At 51.7% G+C, this 14,148-nt stretch overlaps 1 protein-coding gene across 1 annotated transcript in view; it reads left to right on the forward strand.

The window, feature by feature from the left end:
• Positions 1-11,770, forward strand: part of LOC133342224 (serine/threonine-protein phosphatase 2A 56 kDa regulatory subunit gamma isoform-like) — a 51,491-nt gene extending 39,721 nt beyond the window's left edge. The window contains exons 12-17 of the mRNA XM_061551229.1: positions 2,230-2,357; positions 3,559-3,660; positions 4,409-4,481; positions 5,916-6,032; positions 7,203-7,342; positions 9,780-11,770. Coding sequence (XP_061407213.1) covers positions 2,230-2,357; positions 3,559-3,660; positions 4,409-4,481; positions 5,916-6,032; positions 7,203-7,342; positions 9,780-9,807 — 588 coding nt within the window. The 3' untranslated portion in view covers positions 9,808-11,770. The remainder of the gene's footprint in view (positions 1-2,229; positions 2,358-3,558; positions 3,661-4,408; positions 4,482-5,915; positions 6,033-7,202; positions 7,343-9,779) is intronic.
• The last annotated feature ends 2,378 nt before the right edge of the window (positions 11,771-14,148 follow it).

The following is a 14,148-nucleotide window of genomic DNA, read 5'->3' on the forward strand; positions in this document are numbered from 1 at the left end:
TGTATATGGTGGGGGATGTTTGCTTCATTTGTGTGCATGTGAATCTTCCAGTCATCTCGGTCAACCCATTCCACCTGGGTCTGTTTTGTCACCCACCAGCGAGCCTTGTTACACTCCACGTGATGGCCGCAAAAGTATACTCGGCTTGGCACAGGCGCTGTGGTGACGTCACCACCGTTTAGTGGAGTGAGGCGACTGTTGTTGGCGGTACGGGGGGTGTGTGGGTAGGTCTCTGTCTTCGTGCCTGGTAGCGTGGCACAGGGACACGTGCAGGCGATGCGGGTTTGAAATATTTTTCGTTGGGGCACCATGATGGCCTGGTATGTAGGAGGTTGTAGTTTCAATCCTGACCCTGCCGCCTGTATATTTGGAGTTTGCGTGTTCTCCCCATGGTGGTGTGGATTTTTCCCTCTACATTTAGAAACATATGTTGAGAGTATTTGGCTGCTATACATTCCCACGTGATAAGCCACTTCTATTTAAAGCTTTCGTGACTGCAGGGATTCATCTTCTTGGTTCTTTCGGTAAAGTCACGTAGAAGGGAAGTAATAAAATAATACAAATAAAACATAATAAAACAATTCTCACGACGTTTCGGCCACAACGCAAGCAGCCGTCCTCAGGTGAAAACCAGGTCCGTCGAGGCGACAGAGTCTGAATGAAACAGCACACGGGCTTGGAGCATATATATAAGCTGGGCGCATTGACAAAGGAATTTGCATATCAACAGGAATTTAGCATATTTATGGGAAATGCAGGAATGTGATTAGTACTGCATATGCATGTGCATTATGCAGGATTAACAGCATCAAAGGGAGCTGCAGTTACTGCTGCTGCAGCAGTTGCTGCTGCTGCTGCAGTTTCTGCTGCTGCTGTAGTTGCTGCTGCTGCAGTTGCTGCTGCAGTTGCTGCTGCTGCTGCACTTGCTGCTGCTGCTGCACTTGCTGCTGCTGCTGCACTTGCTGCTGCTGCTGCAGTTGCTGCCTTATCCATTTTAATATAACACTATGTATTATTCTACCCACCCTAATGTGTATCATACTGCTATATGTTTACTGTACAATTACGACACCATACATTACTCTGCACACTGCACCATGCCAGTGAGTGGAACGCGGTCTGAAAGTCACCGTTAACGTGAACACAATCAGTTAAGATCCGAAATGGTTTATTACGTCCTTCCAATGATTGCTAAGCCAGTGATCACTGTTACAATTCAGTGGGCTCACATGACATTGACTTCTCCAAGACAGAGGTTCTCTGCAAGCCATCTGGCTATCATGAGAGATTCGTTCATGAGGCGATCCACATATACAAACACAGAGACAATTTCAACCGAGAAGATGGATTCTGGCTTAGCAATCATTGGAAGGACGTAATAAACCATTTCGGATCTTAACTGATTGTGTTCACGTTAACGGTGACTTTCAGACCGCGTTCCACTCACTGGCATGGTGCAGTGTGCAGAGTAATGTATGGTGTCGTAATTGTACAGTAAACATATAGCAGTATGATACACATTAGGGTGGGTAGAATAATACATAGTGTTATATTAAAATGGATAAGGCAGCAACTGCAGCAGCAGCAGCAAGTGCAGCAGCAGCAGCAAGTGCAGCAGCAGCAGCAAGTGCAGCAGCAGCAGCAAGTGCAGCAGCAACTGCAGCAGCAGCAGCAACTACAGCAGCAGCAGAAACTGCAGCAGCAGCAGCAACTGCTGCAGCAGCAGTAACTGCAGCTCCCTTTGATGCTGTTAATCCTGCATAATGCACATGCATATGCAGTACTAATCACATTCCTGCATTTCCCATAAATATGCTAAATTCCTGTTGATATGCAAATTCCTTTGTCAATGCGCCCAGCTTATATATATGCTCCAAGCCCGTGTGCTGTTTCATTCAGACTCTGTCGCCTCGACGGACCTGGTTTTCACCTGAGGACGGCTGCTTGCGTTGTGGCCGAAACGTCGTGAGAATTGTTTTATTATGTTATATTTTTATTATTTTATTACTTCCCTTCTACGTGACTTTACCGAAAGAACCAAGAAGATAAGCCACTTCGTTGGGCTTTCATTTGTGATAGCCAGGTCGCTTCTGAAATAGGGCTATATAGCTCAGTGGGCCTTACCTGGTAAAATAAAAAAAATAGTTTATAGTTTAATCTAAAATATTGGGAAGTGTTCTTCGTGGAGAAACTGAATGAGCCGCCGAGTGTGGTGCTGGGCTGTCGCAGGTGGCGGAGCGCGCTCTCTACTACTGGAACAACGAGTACATCATGAGCCTCGTGAGCGACAACGCCGCCAAGATCCTGCCCGTCATGTTCCCGTCGCTTTACCGCAACTCCAAGAGCCACTGGAACAAGTGAGGCAGAGTCCGCCACCGCTGCCGCCACCGTCACCACCCATGCGGGGGGGGAGGGGGGGGTGTCCACGCGCTCGTATTCTCGGAGCCCCCGATTCACAAGTTCCAATCTGGCTTGGGGGGGGTTGACTTAACCCAGGGGATCAGCAACCAAAATAACAAGAAGAGCAATTTTTTTTCAAATTCGGTAAAAAAAGCTCAAGAGCCACACTGGGTTCTTAATAAGTAATGGTCACGAAGCGGCGCTTGAGAGGCCGCATGCGGCTCCGGAGCCACAGGTTGCCACCCCTGACTTCGCCTATCGTTCCCATCGGGTCAATAACATGGGCTCACCTCTGTTGAAAGTCCTGAGTGGTTGTTGTAAGAATATGGACCTGTTATAGGAACGTGGAAATTCCACCACTGGCTTAAGACCGTAAATCAGATGAGCGCATCCTGGCCTTTATTTCACTTTTAAGATAATTTATCTGTTTGCCCTCATCGCTTATTATTTTGTTAACAACAACCCCTACTCTGATAAACGCTACTTTTTGGTGGCCCCCCATGGTTCAAGGCTGTCAGCAACAGCTTAAGCTGCCCTATAGCATTGGTTCAAGGGACTGCACTGCGCTGATGAGACCCTGTCTCGTTGAGACCACTCTAAGGGAGTATAAATGGTATTAAATGCTAATTTATATACGGGTGTTAATGAGATGCCTTGCTCAGTAAGTTATTAATTTAATTTCTACAACTTACACGTTTAAGATGAAAGTAATCCTCGGTGAATTGTAGGTAATGCAAATGAACAAATGCTGTGAATGGAACACGCTCCTAGCGTCTCTACCTCCCAACGAATCAATTGGCAGTATGAATCGTGCACTCATACTGATTACAGCACTCGTCCACCTCCCAGCAACCCGCTTGCTCACTCATCCAACAACACACTCACCTACTTATTCACTCACCCATTCACTCACTCCCTTACCCAACCATGCACGCATTTTCCCGCTGACTCTGCAACTCGCTTGCCCACCTACTGCATGCACACCCACCACCCACTCGCTCGTACACTCGGCCACTAACCTCGTTGACACTCGCCCATTTACCCCTCCACCCACTCGGTCTTCCACCCAGTCACTCGCTCACCCACTTTACCCGCACACGCACCGTTACCCTCCCACTCACTCAAATTGTTGTGTGACCTATGCTCCCTGCGCTGCAGGACCATTCACGGGCTCATCTATAACGCACTGAAGCTCTTCATGGAGATGAACCAGAAGCTTTTTGACGACTGTACACAGCAATACAAGGCAGAGAGGCAGCAGTAAGCAACTCCTGTGTGTGTGTGCGTCCACTCGTGTGTGCGAGTCGCGACGACTCGGTGCTACGCATGCTGCATCAACAAACAACTCCACAACACATTCGCCAATAAAACACCGTGGCCTGATAAGGAAATATTTCTAATCAGTGACTATATAGGGTAGTGGCCCTTCACAGCACAACATGTGCTATGAAGTGGGACTGTTGCCCAAATTGTCATAAATTTTTTTTTTTCATTTTAAGGCCACAGTGTTATTGACAAATGTTCAGATTTTTTTTTTTGTTATTTGTGCTTGTGCACCGCTACCACCGCAGCAGCAGCATAATCTAAATAATTCCATAATCGGAAGGTTGCGAGGTCAAATCCTCGTCAAGGGACTGACACTCGGCACATCGCTTCGGGATCGATGAAACGAGCACAACCAAGTGGGGAAATCACCAGGGATCGTCCTTCACGGAGACTGTGCCCCACCATGATAATGTGAAATTTGCAGCCCTACCTCGGGGCCTCCTTCAGAGATGAGTGCCACCGCATTGCTCGCTTTATCAGGGAGATGTTAACTGATGATCAGCATTTGTCGCTCCAGCTTGTGATATCCCTAAGCGTTGGTGCGTGTGTCTCGCAGCGATGACGAATCTCATATTGCTGCCGTCACCTGGTTGAGTAATGTCCGTGGCGCCAGGTGGGGTTTGTGTGCAGCTTCGCGTGTGTGTGTGTGAGATGTGTGGTTTCAGCCGTCGTCTTTTCACAGGGAAAAGCTAAAGTTAAAAGACCGCGATGAGGCGTGGACAAAGATTGAGTCTCTGGCAAAGACAAACCCACAGGTGAGGTCGAACACACTCGCCGGGCAGTGGTGGTCGGCGCTGAAGGCGGTCCAGCAATATGTGGGCTGTTCCGTCTGTTTGGGACGGTGTCTCCCCCACACACGAGCCTATTCTTTCAGGGTACCCCGATTCCCTTGCACATTCCCGGGGAAAAAACATCTTAATATCTAGAGGACTGCAGAGCTTGAGCAGTTGTTTGTACTAGCTCACTGGCTGGCTGCCCTTCCCATTTGTCCAGTTCTTCCCCGTTCCTCTGAGTCGTTCTGTCTTTAAGAGTGAGCAAATACTCTACGACCTGTTACAAATTGAAATGAGTATTTGTGTTAGTGGCATGTGTAACATGCTAGCCGAGCTACGTTTATGACACAAGCTGTACTACCCGGCTTCGCCCGGGACTTGGATCCACCACGCCCGTCCGCCTTTGTGTCCCCAGTGGCGATGTTCACACACCACAAAAGTTACTCGTTTGAGGCTGAGTCGACCTAGGGGAGGCCCAGGACCGGTTGAAATAATCGTCACCGGTGGTGGCCGTGAGCGGGAATCGAACTCGGGTCGCCGTGTTCGTAGCGCGGCGCGCTAACCACGACACTACAATGCGTTACGCTTCCACATGCGCGGGTCACGTGACAGATGTGACGTCACAGCTCACTTGCCGTGCAAAAAATATATGCATTATTGAGCTCCTCCACCCCCCCCAAAAAAAACTAAAGTGTATTTTAATAATTTTTGCATGGTGTACAGTCTGGAAAGTACCCACATGGCAAATTTCAAGTTTGTTGCATATCAGGAAGTACGCTAAACATTTTGAACAGGCCTTTTATATATATGGAGATCAGGCACGGGAGGGAGGATTAAAGCAAGGCTTACACTAGAAACACATTAACTAGGCAGGTGGCATGCTAGATGCAAAGGTCCCACTCCAGCTACAAAGGTAACCCGCCAACTTTGTTCCAACATTCCATTCGTGCTCTTGGCATCGCGTCGCAAGACGAAGGCATTTCCACGTTAAACTCTCGTAGCCAGCGGCGTGACCTCACACCGTGTCGGGGACAGCCCCCAGCAAACGACATCGCAGAACTGCGACTGACGTCACTTCAGTTGACTTCTCATTCACCCCGGTTGGTGCCTCACTTTTGCTTGCCCCCCACAAAGATATCCGACTGCAAGAAGATCAAACCAAACAACATTTTAAAGACCAAGTGGAATGCGGTGGTTAATTGGTGACCGGGCTGAGACCACCAACTCCTCTGGACCTGAGAACACGATTTAGCCGCGGGCGCCTTCCCCGGGTGGAACCCAGCATCTGCTCGGATGCAGCGTTAGCCGCTTGAGCCGCCCGACCACCTCTAATCTTGCTACGATTAAAACTCTCTTCGCTCGCTGACGAACTCTCCCACCCTATTCCTCTCGTTGCCGCGGCGACCGCTCGTTCAGTACCAGACGCGCCTGCAGCAGGACCTGAACGGCGCCGTGGTCTCCATGGAGACGGACACGCCCTCCGCCGAGGACATCATCCAGCTCAAGAAGTCGATGGAGACGGAGGCCATGCAGGTGCGGACAGACTCGCATGCACTAATTCGCACGCACGCACAAGTTCGACAGATCCCCCATTTAGCCCTCAGTCTGTTGGGGCCAGGGACGGTGCACAAGGGAATGGGGTGGCTGGCACCACACAGTGCCGAAGTTTACAACCTGCACTAGGTACTCGTTTGATTACGAGTCATCTTCGGGGAGGCCCAGAACCGATTTAGATATTCATCATTGATGTTGCCTGTGAGCATTCATCTTAAGTAGTCGGGTCCGTAGCACAGTGTGGTACAACCACTACACTACTGCCTCCCAGAAGATTGTACATGCACACAACAACAACCACCAATCTTCACCACTGAGTGACAGTAAAGTCACTGGAGCACTTGTGGCAGGCGAGGTGCACTGTGAGGCCACGTGAAAGCGTTGTTATTGGAAAATAAAAGCTGCCTGGGCATGCGGTGGTCGGGCATGTAGGCTATGTGTCACAATCAAGGCAACTTGCCTGCCACAGGATCTGTGAGCTGCTTACACAATGCAGGATTGAGCACAGGCAGGGCAGCCTGAATGTTCAGATTGCAAGTCGACAGATAAAATGCTTAACGATGATGGCGGTGTGAGTTCTTGCTCCGTGGATGTTAAGAATTTGGCCACGATGAGAGCCTTTGAAGTGGATTTACAAACTCGCTGAAGCAGTTGTCCTCATCTGCTGTCCGTGTGCCGAGTGCTTGCAGACCATTAGCTCAAAGGCTCCACGTGTACGCATGTGTAGCGGTGATGTTTATACACGTGAACCCACACGTGCGCATGCCGACAATCGAAGCACTGTTGGAAAGTAAATTGATGCTTATGGCGGCGATGGCTATGGCATTTCTGGTAACAGTGGCTGGCTGATACTGTAGTAAGGTAACGCACGTGAAAATCATGCTGCTGCTGATGATGATTGTGTTGATGACTCTATGTATGACGTGGTTGATGGTGACACCAACGATGCTGGCAATACCGCAGAAACGTAACGACGCATGTAACGCTGACGGCCGCGCTCGTCACGGCGATGACGACGTTGGTGATGATTTTATTTCTGGCGTCGCCGACGACTGAGAGCACCTCGAGCAGCGTCGCGGCAATTCACACGTTGCTCCTCCCATGCGTGCCTCCTCCCTTCTCTCGCCGCCACCGCCACCGCCACCGCAGTGCGTGCAGCAGCCCAAGCCCGAGGTGAAGAAGGTTCTCCTGCGCCGCAAGTCGGAGCTGCCCCAGGACGTGTACACGATGAAGGCGCTGGAGGCGCACCGGCGGGCTGAGGAGTACCTCTCCACCTCGCCCGAGACAATGTGAGGGGGGCACGGCGGGGGGGGGGGGGTACGCTAGAGTAGGGGGAGGGGTTGGCGGAGGGAGGGTGGGGAGTTTGGGGGTCGACGGGGGGGGGGGGGGGGGGGAGGAAGTAGGTTCGGATGCAAGGAATTCAGAATGAGGATATTTATCCTGGAGGAATCCGATGAGCTATAAAACTATTTATTTTTACAGATGTCCAATAGGGGCGGGTAAGAACGTGACAACAACAAGCAGTACAAAAACACGGTAGTGTCGTGGGGGCAGGGAAGGGAGCATTAAAACAAGGGGTGGGCAGTTTTAGTCATGCGCGCAATTAACGGCCACAGTAGTCCCTCGTTACGTGCGATGGATACGTTCTGGAGATGCTCGTGAATGAGTTACCTGAAATAAATAAACTATGAAATAGATCAAAATTATTATCACACAAAAAAGTTTGTTATAAATATGAAGTAAATAAAATAAATATTGAAGTATTGAATCATAATTTATTAATTAACTTACCCCATCATCACTTAATCTGATTACTTTCTCACATCACATTCTCTCTCATCACTTTCTTTGAATGCAGTCGAAGCGATTTGCTGATAGGCACAATCGTGGATGGCATGTTTGCGACTAACGAGGGAATTCTGTACAAATAACGGTGACGAGTGTGGCGTGGGCGATCAAGGTGGGGATCATTTGATCCGTTGTCTGTAGAGGAAGATGCAGCCCGGCTCAGGGCGGCTGTTGTTTTGAACGTGCGCGTGTCAAGGCTGCGCTTGTGGCCAAGCCACTTGGCATGCTTCCAGTCCCATCGGATGCCGGAAGCCATGCGAGGTTGAGCGCCAATAGTTCTTGGCAGGGACAGTCTCAACACGCACGAAGCGGGTTGTCTGGGCTCGCCGTGCAACATGCCGGGCAGCAGAGGGCAGCAGTGCAGCAAAGTAGGTCTTCGTTTTGTAACCCCCCCCCCCCCCCTTGCTTACTAGCAAGACTACGGTCAAGTATCCGCCACGATCCACACAGCATGTGGAGGTCCTCGCCCAGCAGTGCATTGACCGAAGGCTGTACGTGTTACCAAGGGCCTGCGCCCTGGGCTGTCCGACACAATTCTGAAATTTTGTAAATGAGAATATTGAACTGAAATTGGCACAGCCGCGCGTCGGGGTTCACCACTGCCTGTCTGCTGCTGTCGTTGTGCTCTGCTGTGGTTCCTCTTAGCGCCTGCGATTCGTTTTCTCTCTTCGAGGGTGAGCGAATACTGTGCGGCACTTTACAAGTTTAAATTATTATTGTCACTGCAGAGGGCTATGTTGATGACGGAGGAGGTAATTTGCATGGTTTGCCATTGGCATTCTCTGTCGTACAAGACATCATGACTCTCAGAGTTCTTGCCTGGTTGACCCGAGGAGATTTTTGATATCTTCTGTTTCGCGCAGAATGCTGTTTTCTGCGTGTGTGTTGATGTAGCTAGGTATGTTGAAAGTCTTTTGCACCGTACATATCCGACGATGCTAATCGGAGGTGTGTCAGCAGGCACTGTAGAGAGCCAAGTGGCTCGGCCAATGAGTGAATGGCTCGCAATTGGAAGGTTTGCGAGTTCATATCCTGGTCTGGCATCGACTCGGTGCATCATCTCTACGAGGGCTGATAAAATAGTACCACTTTCGTGGGAAGTCAATCGTGGTTTTCTGACAAATGGATTTGGCCCCGCCTTAAGATTGTGGAATACCCACCACTGCCACAGGGCTGTAAATAGATCCGTACCACCTCCATCGTCATTTCAGCAGAAAATCGCTTTGCGTTGAGTCTTGCCCACCATTAATTTCAGTTAATTTCATTGCTAATTATATTTTCTGGGTGACAGCTCCTTGATAGATCTATATCAACGGTCTCATTTGCAAGGAAACTCTGTGCAACAGGATGCCACGGTGGTGAGATGTTGACTACCTCGCCTGGTATACAGGAGGTCGTGGTTTCGATCCCGACCCTGACACCTGCTGTGTGTTTGGAGTTTGCGTGTCTCTCTCTCTCCCCGTCGTCGCGTGGATTTTTCTCCGGGTCCTCAGGTTTTTCCCTCCACATTCAGAATCAACATCATACGTTTAGAGGTTTTTGGCTGCTCTACATTTCCACGCAATGATCCACTTCATTTAACTATCAATTGTGGCCAGGTCGCTTCTGAGAAGCTACATAGCTCAGTGGGCCTTACCTGCTAGAATAAAATTAGTTTAGTTTCTAAGTTTTTTACAGTACCGTACAGGGAAACGTATCGTCCCTTCCACGTACACCTAACTCGGCTTTGCGTCCGAGGTCATCCGACGCACATGTGAAGCTTCTTGAATGAGAAGGCCAGGCTGGTGAGGCGACCAAACACTTGCGTCGCTTCCTTGATCCCGCTTTGTTGAAAGAGTGCCGACTAACCGTGCAATTCTCTTCTTGTGTCATCGACAGAGCCTCAGCCCTTGGACACACTGCCTAGGCACGCGCACACCTGCAAGATGAGAGCTGGCCGCTGGTGCGTTGCGTCTGCCCCAAATGGTTACTTTGGTTTCTGCAGCCGGTTTTTAGTTTTCCTCCGAAATGATTCGCGTGATTCGGCTTTTGACACCGCACACACCGGCGGCGGCGGCGGCGGCGGCAGGGGCGACGATGCGGGTCTCTTCCGCGCCCCGCTTTCACAGTGGGATCTGGCTTCCGAGCTGCGGTATTTTTCCCGTGAAAAATTCACTTCGACTCGACCGTGAGAAGTCCACGACGGCCGGCGGGAACGCGCTCTAGCGCGCGCCGTCCCTCCGCGGTGTCGTCGTCGCGTCGCGAAATCGCTGCCTCGGACCCCCCTTCCACCACCCTTTGTGCAGAGATGGTGAATCTCTCGACATGGTCTCACCCTGGTTGATATAGAACGTCCCCTTCATTTGTTCACTGCGATTCTGATCAACTCGGTTTTTGGTGGACTGTGACTTAATGTGCGATCGTCGACAAAGCCTGGACTTGAAATTTTACACGATGAATGCCTCTTGCTGTCACCGTGCAACTCTCTCACGAATTCGCTCTGAAATCGGAGAAATCTCCAATCTCCGTATCAGCAGAGAGGAAATGAAGGTGATGCATAACTCTAACCCGGCAACAGCAGCCGCTCGGAGGGGGGGGTTGGTGGATCACGCAGGGATTGGAGCCCTCGCGACAATGATCGTGATGAGACGCTGCATGCGGGGCAGCAAAAGGCGTTGCCTGTGTGGTAGGCAGTACAGCAAGTAGGCGTGCAGCAGGCTGTCTGTGCTGCTGCAGTGAGAGGTTTTCTCCCCTCGTGGGCGGCGTTCCTCAGGCTACACGCACACAAAGTGAAATCCACGACACGAATTGGCCACACGACCCAAGCGGTGGGGCATTGCCCTGCAAATATTTCAAAGTGCTGAATGGAATTTTCCAATGTTCATATGCAAGGAAAAGCCTACGGCTTGCAAACTGATGCGGCTTGCAAACTGAAAAAACCAAACGCATCGGGACTGCATAAATACGTTGATTTAAAAGTGCAGCGGGGGCCACTTGTGTGACGTGTTCTGCACGTCTGCGTCACCTGTTGCGATCCGACGGAGCTCTCCCTGTGGTTCCGGGTTACGGTTTCACATCGACCAATGGGGTCCGGCCGTGATTTCTGTCGGAGGCAAAACGGGGCGAGAGTGGCGGCGCACACGAGGCTTCGACTGCGAACGCTGCATTCAATTTTAACGTCGCTAAACTCAGAGTCTCTGGCTCCCTAATTACCGTCGGGCTTGGTGTTGATTCCCGGCACTCGTGGAGCAAGTCCGAGGCGCCTGCAGGATGCTCCTCTAACGTACGAGGCCTACAAAGCCAGATGAAGGCAGCCTCAAGATGCATCTGGGCTCGGTGCTGGTGCCTGTTGGCCTGCCTTCTCCCCCTGCCTCACTCGCCAAGTGCCGCTCTTGTTTTGTCTCCGACAAAAGTGACGGTGGATTCGATTGTGCTCGGCCTGCGAGTCGAAGTGCTCCGACGTTTGATCTTCGCAGCCGGGCCACGGTTGTGACGAGGTCGTGTGTCATCCGGTAAACTTCACCCCCCACTCACCCCCCCCCCCCCGTGTTCCCGTGTTAATACAGCGCAGTTGCACTCGACAAGGTGAAGTATAAAGGAAAGGTATATGGTAACAATAATGTATTATAAACAATGTTAGCCGTGTAAGATAGGCTCTTGGAAGACGCTGCGGGCTAGGGCGTGTCGTGGACTGTGTTGTTCTGCATCGAGACGTTCGGCCGCTGTCCGTATGGGAATCTTAAAAATGGATTAAAAACACAAACAAAATAATGTTTTGCCATGTGCCTCCGACACCAAAAGCACAATTGGTATATAATCGATGAAACAATGTTTTGTGGGACAATGAAACAAATATAGTAATAACTTAATAAACGTGGAACTAAATTCTCTACTTGACTGTAACCACTGCATCCGAGCCGGCCCGCACACCTGTCCCCTCCTAGGTGAGCCATTCCCTGGGCCCCACACTGCCTCCACCACCCACGAGGCGGTCCCCCCCCACCCACCCCCGGAACGTCGCGTGGGAAGTGTTTCGTCTCCATGGCTCCCACACGAGCAACGCAGGTGTGGACCGTGCTCTCTCTGAGCGAACCTGAGCCAGCGATGGGGATTCCGCATTGCCGCGGCGGAGGCCGAGTCTCCCCACACGATGACCACTCGCGTCTTCCCGCAGAGTGGGGCTCGCCCAATTGTTGACGTCTGAAGACGCGACGGGCCGAGTCGGCTTTTCGCTGGACTTGAACTCCCGATCGGTACGGAGAACATTCTAACCCCGGTGCCAGGCGGCCAGGTACACTCCCATCGCCGCATTGATCCGATTCCCTCCCCGCTATCCCCCCGCACCACGGGGGGGGGGGGGTGCTTTGTAGCCCTGCATCAATCTGCCCCACGTCCGCCTGTGGACTTCAGTCTTGGTGTCTGTGCGCATCCGCGTAAGTGCGAGCGCGTGAGTGTGCGCGCGTGAGTGTGCGCGCGTGAGTGTGCGCGCGTGAGTGTGCGCGCGTGAGTGTGCGCGCGTGAGTGTGCGCGCGTGAGTGTGCGCGCGTGAGTGTGCGCGCGTGAGTGCGCGTGAGTGTGCGCGTGAGTGTGCGCGTGAGTGTGCGCGTGAGTGTGCGCGTGAGTGTGTGCGTGAGTGAGTGAGTGTGTGAGTGAGTGTGCGCGTGAGTGTGCGCGTGAGTGTGCGCGTGAGTGTGCGCGTGAGTGTGCGCGTGAGTGAGTGTGCGTGAGTGCGTGTGAGTGAGTGTGTGCGTGAGTGTGCGTGTGAGTGAGTGAGTGTGCGCGTGAGTGAGTGAGTGTGCGCGTGAGTGAGTGTGTGAGTGAGTGTGTGCGTGAGTGTGCGTGTGAGTGAGTGTGTGCGTGAGTGTTCGTGTGAGTGTGCATTGTCGAAGTTGGCCGATGCATTTCGGCACGAGGAGCGATGTGGCAGCGAATCGCCCACGGTGGGCCCGGGTTCAATCCCCGACCGTGATGGGCAACGCCGCCCGCAAATGGCATCTTGAACGCGATTTGGGCCTCCCCCCTAGGTCGACTCGGCCTGGTGAGTTTTTTTTCCCGGTGCGGTGCTTGAACAGCCCGGCATTGGAGAGACGAAAGGTGGATGGCACTGGACCTGGCCGCACCGCCGATGTGTGTGGTGTGCGCTGTCCTTAAGAGGTTCTCGCTTAACAGCACTACTCGCTGTACAGGCTGTGTGGGTAAAGGGTGCCTATTTTGGTGTTGCCATGTGGTTACAAAGCGAGCGCATCGTGCCGCAGTCTGGGCAACCTGGGTCCAATTCCAGGTCTACGGCGCGCGCCGTCTGGAAGTGGTCACCGAGCCTGGCCTGGGTCTGCAACGAGGTGGATCCGGCCTAGAAGAAGTAGCGCCGGTGATGGTGGTGGTGGTGGTGGTCAAAGGCAGCCGGGCCGTGTGTGATTCTGGCCTCGCCATGCTCCTCGTGCGGGGTGTGAGCTTCACGAGGTGCTCGCTGAACAGCACTTGCCTCCCCGGCATCGTGTCAGGCTGAACAAGGGGATATTCTTCTGTTGGTCGGCTACTTTAAAATGTTCTTTGAAATGAGCGCCCATTCCTGCGCTGGTAATTTCCAAGCCCTTGCTCAACATGCCTACTAAATTTCACTCGCATGTAGAGTGACGATGTTAACTTCCTCGCCCGGTGTTCAGGAGGCCGTGGGTTCGATCCCGACCCTTGACGCCTGTATTATTTGGAGTTTGCATCTTCTGCCCGTGGTCGCGTAGATCTTTCCCTGGGTCCCTCCGGTTTTCCCCTCCACATTTAGAAACACGCGTTTAGAGTATTTGGCTGCTATAAATTTCCCCCGATAAGCCACTTCGTTGGGCTCTCATTTGTGATAGGTCGCTTCTGAAGAAGAGCTCCATCGCTCAGTGGGCCTTACCTGGTAAAATACAATGTTTGGTTTAGAAAGCTTAGAAAATTCCTCGAGCCATATATCAGGTTGTGGCTCCTATTCCATAGAACTTGAGCTGCAAACTCTTCAGCCAGCCACCTCTCCCATATCTTTACTTCAGAGGGGAGAGGCGGCTGCTGAGTATGCGGCTCTTGCCGTGTGGATAAACCTCGCCCTCCGTGCGTTCGAAGCTTAGGTGAGGAAGGGGGAAAACAAAACGAGCATAATTTTATTTCAACCGATTGAATCTGTGCAACTTCCACATCTTCCCGGTGAATAATCACCCTGATCTATACAAATGACGGCGTGAAAGTTGTTATTGAGGTAGTTACACGTCTTTTTTTACTGAACTAAATGAGG

This window comes from Lethenteron reissneri, chromosome 14 (assembly GCF_015708825.2).
Source record: "Lethenteron reissneri isolate LAM-NWPU_2019-01 chromosome 14, ASM1570882v1, whole genome shotgun sequence".
In the NCBI taxonomy this organism is placed as follows: domain Eukaryota; kingdom Metazoa; phylum Chordata; class Hyperoartia; order Petromyzontiformes; family Petromyzontidae; genus Lethenteron; species Lethenteron reissneri.